This window comes from Nanorana parkeri, unplaced genomic scaffold, assembly GCF_000935625.1.
Source record: "Nanorana parkeri isolate BGI_ZX_2015 unplaced genomic scaffold, ASM93562v1 scaffold2895, whole genome shotgun sequence".
Lineage (NCBI taxonomy): Eukaryota > Metazoa > Chordata > Amphibia > Anura > Dicroglossidae > Nanorana > Nanorana parkeri.
In genome coordinates, this window is record NW_017309163.1 from 36,646 (window position 1) to 45,713 (window position 9,068).

The 9,068-nt window shown below is 45.2% G+C and overlaps 1 protein-coding gene across 1 annotated transcript in view; it reads left to right on the forward strand.

The window, feature by feature from the left end:
* The window catches only part of SPEN (spen family transcriptional repressor), a 63,081-nt gene that overhangs the window by 7,212 nt on the left and 46,801 nt on the right, over positions 1 to 9,068 (forward strand). The window contains 1 exon segment of the mRNA XM_018574351.1: positions 2,379 to 2,852. Within this exon segment, the coding sequence (XP_018429853.1) occupies positions 2,379 to 2,852 (474 nt within the window).

Here is a 9,068-nt window from a genome sequence, read left to right on the forward strand (position 1 = left end):
TACAACTTTAGCGCTAATAGATACGACAGCCGCTATGTTAGCACCTATATATCTGATCTTTACAACTTTGCTTCCTCATCCTCCTCCTCCTCTTCTTCCTCTCTGTACTGTTCTTTCTTTATGGAGATTGTATTGATGTGCCCTCTGTATCTATAACACTAAAGCCACCTCGCTCCTGTCCTGACTTCTGCTTTCCTAATACCCAACAGCGAAAAATTCATGTTTTTCCTGTTCATTTTGCCACAGCCCTTGCCAATGCAATCTTTTCTGGAGAGAAACTTAAAGCATCCTTCCTTTTTATTATTATTATATGAGATAAAGTGTTTCTGTTGTAGCTTGAATGGATGTTCTGAATGCTAGACCTTAATGTCCCCCCCCCGGGGAGTTCTGACATGAAGCCTGGAGATGTAAGATAGGCTGGACCTGATTCTTCTCCTTCAGAAGAACCGTCAGATCGATTGACCAGAAGAGGAGGAAGGGAGTTCAGGAGTAGTGGGTTAGGCAGTCTTGGGGAGATGAGGGAGAGGAAAGCAGTATTCCTGTAAGGGGGGTTATTAAAGGGCCAGTCACATGACCTGCCTTGTCTCTCTGCGGCCATATTGCATTGTGAGGAAGCCTGGACATGTCGCCCCGAAAGGCTCCTGCCATGGTGTTCACTTAGTGCCACCCCTTTTGGAGCGGTGCTTGGACCTGATGGCTTTTCTATCTTTATAATCAAGAGAGTCAGGAAAATTCTAACCTTGCCTAATGCCACTAGTATTGCATTGTGTGTCTAAGGCTCGGCAACAGCTATTGTGCAACTACAAATCCCATTGCGAGACTGACAGCCACAGGCATGGCTCCCAGAGGCAAAGTCATGATGGGATTGGTAGCTTCACCACAGATGGAGTGGCAAGGTTGCCTTCCCTGGCTGAGCATTTTCTAGAAGGAGGGAAGCAGGAGACGATGCGTCCCTCAGAAGACATCATTGTGTCTTTTTCAGTTTGCTCCCCCAATCTTCTCCATCAGGTTTGTTCTCTCGGTCACCATTTTTCACGTCAATGTTTTATTTGGTGCATTGACAAAGTGCGACAAATGAGAAGCGGGATCACCCACCTTTATAAATAGGCCCCATACAAAAGAGGAAGTCTCCAGTACTTTATCAGATAGTAAAAGGAGAACCTCGGGCCAACACCAAGTACAACAGCTGATAATGAGTAAGATCCACTTCTCTGCATTGTGTTCTCCGATAAAACAATAGACCGCGTTAGATTGCTGCTGTGACTCCATAGTCTGCTGACAGCACAGTCCTCTCTGTATGTTAATGTGCTCCCCGATCAATACATTGTGATACACCCACCCAGATGAGAGTGATAGTATAGCAGCCGGAGGTACCGGTGCTTAAACAGAGCTCACCTTTAATACAGATACATTTACTGTGTCTCCTTTCCCATTTTGTGTCAGACGAAATGTCAGCTGTCATCATCTGGATCTGAATAGAACCACAAGCTCATGTGGACTTCACTTTAATGGCCCAGGACTTTGACTTGTTGCCGTTTTGTCATCCAGTATTCTCGCTGAAAACCTATTGTGTTTGAATTTGTTTAGAGCAGGGGTAGCCAGACTTCAGCCCTCCGGCCGTGGTGGGGACTACAAGTCCCATGAGGCATTGCAAGCCCCCCAGAGCCAGTTTTACATAGCTGGAGGGTGAAGTTTGGCTGCCCCTGTTTTAGAGCTTCGGATAGCTAGCGGTGAATATTTAGCAGCTATGGAAGAAAGGAAGGTATGAAGGCAGCTGAGCTGACCCACCAAGGACCAGTTCTGAAGCTGGCCATACACTGTAATATCTGTAATCTGCCGGCTGAATGAAGAGATAATTAGAGATTCCTCCATCAGTGAGCGTTGGAGGAATCTCCCGCTGTTTGCATTCCGATGGCGGCCGCTGTCGGAGTACCTGAACAGCCAGCAGCTCATTGGCTGCCGGCTCTGTTCATTCAAAGGTTCTCCAACGGGCTCCTTCGGTCAGCTGATTGAGGGATGCCGGCCAACAGGCTATGAAATTCGTGCACTGTATGGCCAGCTTTAGTCCCCCTCCCAGCTTTCATGTTGCCCTTCATCATGGAGTCAAATTGTCTCCGGACAGGGAGTTCTAACACGTTACCGTAACTCAATTCCAGAATGTTACCTTCCCTCCCCAAGCCCTCTATTGAAGCCGTATAGAAAGCCGTCCCCTTTGCTGGCCCTCCACCCCCTAGCACGCAGTAATAAACGATGTCTTCCAAGTCCCGTAAATTAATTTGTTTACCTGTTAATGATTTGCATGAACTGTTTTTTATTTTCTCTTCTCCGTGTTCTGCTTTTGTCAGGAGACTGAACGCTCCATCCTTCTCTTAACACAGGGCTTCTGAGACACGGGAGCGGTCATATGACCATAGTGCCTATGGACACCAGGAACGCGGGACTGCCGGATTTGAACGGACACGACATTACGATCAGGATTACTATAGAGAACCTCGCGACCGGACCTTACAACATGGAGTATTCTATAATTCTCGCAGGAGCCCGAGCCGCTTTGACACTCACGAATCTCGATACGAGTCTAGGACCCGGGAGCCGTTTACATTGCCTAGCGTGGTACACAGGGATATTTACAGGAACGACATTACCAGGGAGGTACGAGGGAGGCGGCCCGATCGGACCTACCAGCATAGCCGGAGTCGCTCGCCCCATTCATCCCAGTCTAGGAACCAGTCCCCTCAGAGGCTGGCCAGCCAAGCGTCACGGCCCGCCAGGTCACCCAGCGGCAGCGGCTCTAGGAGTAGATCGTCTAGTAGTGACTCCCTCAGCAGCAGCAGTAGCACAAGCAGTGACAGGTAGGTCTCATTGCAGATGATTGACGGCCTCGCTTACCGGGACAGCACAAAAATTCTCCAGCACTCGGCATTGCATGTGAAGGTCTCCGCTTCATACAGATCTAGATGGATGGTGAATACACCCAAAGCCGAGGAGACTGAGTGCTGGGAGAGTGTTTTTGTGCACCTGTAATAATGGACTCCCATCACATGGGTCCTAGAATCTGATTGGGCAGCTTCACTTGTAAAGAGATCTATAATGTGCCGTTATGTCTGTGTGGATTGCTATGTGTGTGTTCTGTGCATTGGGAACACTGTATCTATTTGGGGGAAGAGTTCCCAGCATTGCGTCCAGGTATTGATGTTGTCGGTGGGGCTGTACCGGGTAGACATTTTTTTTTAGCACTTTTTATAAATATCTTTTTGTCAATTTCTTATTGCAGCCATTGAGACTTCTCTCCGTGGATGATATTAAGGGCTTCGGGGGGCCCCTTGTTTTCCTGCGTGTAAGAACAGCGTTCGCTATGACCCCTCTCGCTCCCGGCCGCACTTGTAACATCTGCATTGTAATTCTTTATTCACCGGCGGCAATGTAATTATCTCACTGATGGTTTTTCCCCCACCCACCAACACCTCCGCCCCTTGAGAACTCGGACATTTGCATGATGGGAATTGTAGTTTGTCCCACAGAAGTGGCATCGCCGCTTGCTTGATTCTTCGGGTACCCGGCCATGGCTGAGCTTTCTGTATCAAAGCAATGACGGCACAGATTATAAAACACATTTGTAACACACCTGATGATTGCAATGAATAACGATCCCGGAGTTCAGCTTTAAATACCGGGGGAAAAAAATCAGATTTTGGTGGTTCTCAAGACTCCCATGTGGCTACCTGTGGTGAGCGTGGTTTTAACCCGGGATCATCTGCCTCTACAATTCAATGCGGACAAAACACAATCATTTGGCAGATTTTGTACATTTATTACATGCGATGTGTTGTCACCGATGAGCCGGTTTGCTGGGTGACCGGAGAGGCCGATCACGCCGGCCGCTCGCCTTGATTTCATATTGTTCAATTGCTCCCAATAAAAGGTTTGTGATGCTGAATTTCCATTCGTAGCCCGATGGCCGAGCGTGTGACTCTCTGCAATGTACGGAGCGTCTCTGTCTCCTCATGTTATCCAATGCAGGTGACGATGGTCCTGGCACGCTAGCCATTTGTAGCCAACTATAACTCCACACATCTCCAGATGATAAGCCGAGGGATGTGTCCCTGCTACAATGATGCTGGTGTGACATGACCCCGAGATGCCGAATGTCTGGGCTGATTGCAGGATTCTGAATCTTCCTTTCTTTTATTTTTATTGGCTGACACAGCTTATCATCCCATAGACATGATCACTGTGCTGATGATATCTGCAGTGTGCCATGTGGATTGTACATTGCATTGCACGCCGTCTGCTATGGGGGTTTGTGGCTAATTTTATTTTCCTCTTCTGTACTATGTATACAGCAAGCCTGTTCTTGTATATCCCGGACTGTAATTGCAAATGTTATGTTGTATTTTATGTAATGTGTTCACTGTGGTTGCCATAGACTTCTGTAGTGTGCGTGCCTGTATGGATATGTATGTAGGGTGCATATGGCCGTCCTATACTCTATACCCTCCCATGCTTACACTGGTAGTACAGTAACTGCCATGCTTAGTATTTCCCAATAAATATTCATACAGCGTGATCCCGGCAGATAAGACGAGGAATTGTGGCGCAATAGTTGCAGCGGCTTCTATATAAACGTTGTATGAAGGTGATATAGAGTACTATGGGAAGCACCCCTCACCCACCCGTGGAGCGCTGCGTCTTTGTGCGACTCCAAGTCTATTCTGGATTTCTGGGTGTAAATCATGCCAACAATGGTGTTGACTGGGCCACAGAAAGGATGGGGGGGGGGTCTGAGATGTAATGTGGGTTATTTAATTTGGGATTAGCCAAAATCTTCCTCGATTTAAAAGGTATTTAGTCCGGGCGCACAAATCGGATCTCAACATGCATGAGGAACGAAGTGACAAGCTCTCCACAAATGGCTACAAGTTCAGGGCCATCGGCCAACCATTGGACATGATGGAAGTCACAAATAGGATCTTGTGTGCGCCGGTGTTGTGTTTTGCACGCTCCGTTATATGATACAAGCTGTGTATGTGTGACGTAGACATAAGATGGCCGTAGGAGGACACTAATACAGACGTTCATAGATCTATATAATGAGCTTCTCCTGGGGGTCACGGCAGAGAATGTGATGACTATTCCTCCAACTATGACATTGGACGTAACCAAATCAGATGATTGTCTGTCTGTCTGTCTGTGGCTGCATTTAGATTTCTACCTCTTGTCTGCCATTTTGCTTTATTTTTATTTTTGCTGCTTTTTGGTACGTTTCATTTTATTGTGAAATCCGATGTCCTCTTCATACTATAACCCAAAACATGACACTCGTCTGATGAATCAACTTGTGTGGAAATTCACATCTGTTGCAGTGGCCTGAGAAATGCATCTTGTTATAGTTTCCCAACAGCAGCAAATAAGCTGAACTCCGGGCAAAAAACAAATCTTCATTTTATAATCTATTTCTCAATAGTCACAAAGGAGGTAAATCTGCCGTGTGTGCATCAAATGCCTTTTGTAAAGGGACCAATAACATTATCACTGGGCTGTACATAGACTACCTACAGTCTTGATCTCTAGGTGGACATAGTATATAACTACCTACGTTCTGATCTCTAGGAGGACATAGTATATATCTACCTACGGTCTGATCTCTAGGAGGACATAGTATATATCTACCTACGGTCTGATCTCTAGGAGGACATAGTATATATCTACCTACGGTCTGATCTCTAGGAGGACATAGTATATATCTACCTACGGTCTGATCTCTAGGAGGACATAGTATATATCTACCTACGGTCTGATCTCTAGGAGGACATAGTATATATCTACCTACGGTCTGATCTCTAGGAGGACATAGTATATATCTACCTACGGTCTGATCTCTAGGAGGACATAGTATATATCTACCTACGGTCTGATCTCTAGGAGGACATAGTATATATCTACCTACGGTCTGATCTCTAGGAGGACATAGTATATATCTACCTACGGTCTGATCTCTAGGAGGACATAGTATATATCTACCTACGGTCTGATCTCTAGGAGGACATAGTATATATCTACCTACGGTCTGATCTCTAGGAGGACATAGTATATATCTACCTACGGTCTGATCTCTAGGAGGACATAGTATATATCTACCTACGGTCTGATCTCTAGGAGGACATAGTATATATCTACCTACGGTCTGATCTCTAGGAGGACATAGTATATATCTACCTACGGTCTGATCTCTAGGAGGACATAGTATATATCTACCTACGGTCTGATCTCTAGGAGGACATAGTATATATCTACCTACGGTCTGATCTCTAGGAGGACATAGTATATATCTACCTACGGTCTGATCTCTAGGAGGACATAGTATATATCTACCTACGGTCTGATCTCTAGGAGGACATAGTATATATCTACCTACGGTCTGATCTCTAGGAGGACATAGTATATATCTACCTACGGTCTGATCTCTAGGAGGACATAGTATATATCTACCTACGGTCTGATCTCTAGGAGGACATAGTATATATCTACCTACGGTCTGATCTCTAGGAGGACATAGTATATATCTACCTACGGTCTGATCTCTAGGAGGACATAGTATATATCTACCTACGGTCTGATCTCTAGGAGGACATAGTATATATCTACCTACGGTCTGATCTCTAGGAGGACATAGTATATATCTACCTACGGTCTGATCTCTAGGAGGACATAGTATATATCTACCTACGGTCTGATCTCTAGGAGGACATAGTATATATCTACCTACGGTCTGATCTCTAGGAGGACATAGTATATATCTACCTACGGTCTGATCTCTAGGAGGACATAGTATATATCTACCTACGGTCTGATCTCTAGGAGGACATAGTATATATCTACCTACGGTCTGATCTCTAGGAGGACATAGTATATATCTACCTACGGTCTGATCTCTAGGAGGACATAGTATATATCTACCTACGGTCTGATCTCTAGGAGGACATAGTATATATCTACCTACGGTCTGATCTCTAGGAGGACATAGTATATATCTACCTACGGTCTGATCTCTAGGAGGACATAGTATATATCTACCTACGGTCTGATCTCTAGGAGGACATAGTATATATCTACCTACGGTCTGATCTCTAGGAGGACATAGTATATATCTACCTACGGTCTGATCTCTAGGAGGACATAGTATATATCTACCTACGGTCTGATCTCTAGGAGGACATAGTATATATCTACCTACGGTCTGATCTCTAGGAGGACATAGTATATATCTACCTACGGTCTGATCTCTAGGAGGACATAGTATATATCTACCTACGGTCTGATCTCTAGGAGGACATAGTATATATCTACCTACGGTCTGATCTCTAGGAGGACATAGTATATATCTACCTACGGTCTGATCTCTAGGAGGACATAGTATATATCTACCTACGGTCTGATCTCTAGGAGGACATAGTATATATCTACCTACGGTCTGATCTCTAGGAGGACATAGTATATATCTACCTACGGTCTGATCTCTAGGAGGACATAGTATATATCTACCTACGGTCTGATCTCTAGGAGGACATAGTATATATCTACCTACGGTCTGATCTCTAGGAGGACATAGTATATATCTACCTACGGTCTGATCTCTAGGAGGACATAGTATATATCTACCTACGGTCTGATCTCTAGGAGGACATAGTATATATCTACCTACGGTCTGATCTCTAGGAGGACATAGTATATATCTACCTACGGTCTGATCTCTAGGAGGACATAGTATATATCTACCTACGGTCTGATCTCTAGGAGGACATAGTATATATCTACCTACGGTCTGATCTCTAGGAGGACATAGTATATATCTACCTACGGTCTGATCTCTAGGAGGACATAGTATATATCTACCTACGGTCTGATCTCTAGGAGGACATAGTATATATCTACCTACGGTCTGATCTCTAGGAGGACATAGTATATATCTACCTACGGTCTGATCTCTAGGAGGACATAGTATATATCTACCTACGGTCTGATCTCTAGGAGGACATAGTATATATCTACCTACGGTCTGATCTCTAGGAGGACATAGTATATATCTACCTACGGTCTGATCTCTAGGAGGACATAGTATATATCTACCTACGGTCTGATCTCTAGGAGGACATAGTATATATCTACCTACGGTCTGATCTCTAGGAGGACATAGTATATATCTACCTACGGTCTGATCTCTAGGAGGACATAGTATATATCTACCTACGGTCTGATCTCTAGGAGGACATAGTATATATCTACCTACGGTCTGATCTCTAGGAGGACATAGTATATATCTACCTACGGTCTGATCTCTTGGAGGACATAGTATATAACTACCTTCGGTCTGATCTCTTGGAGGACATTGTATATAACTACCTACGGTCTGCTCTCTTGGAGGACATCGTATATAACTACCTACGGTCTGATCTCTTGGAGGACATCGTATATAACTACCTACGGTCTGACCCCCGTGGAGGACATAGTATATAACTACTTACGGTCTGACCCCCGTGGAGGACATAGTATATAACTACTTACGGTCTGGAACCTTGGAGGAGATGGTATATATCTGTGCACAGTATATTGGGTCAGATTTTGGACCCCTGGTAATTCTGTGTTCTGGGTAGATATGTTTTTGGGGTGTGAGTGGGGGGGGGGATGGGGATGAGAGGCTGGCGGTGTGTTGGGATTGTTGGTGGGCTTTGTATCTCCTAACCTCTTGCTCGGTGACTACGTGGGACGGGCTCGGGGTCTGCTCAGATCTTCTTTCGGCTGAGATATGGTTAGGACAGATGTTTGTTTTTTTTCTCTTGCTATTTTTGGACCGTTTATGCCTTTTGGGTCGGTCGGCGTTCATGTTCCAGGACCCGGAGTTATGTTGCTTTGTGGCAATCTTTCAGCCGTGGTCTAAGTTTATACCGAGCTGTATTTTTAGCTTCTCTTCTTCTTCTTACTAAACCATAGAAATGCAGGAAGCTGTAGGCGGCGGCCCTTCGCCCTTTGAAGCGTGTCCTCGCCTGCGTGGGAACGAACCACCGCAGTGA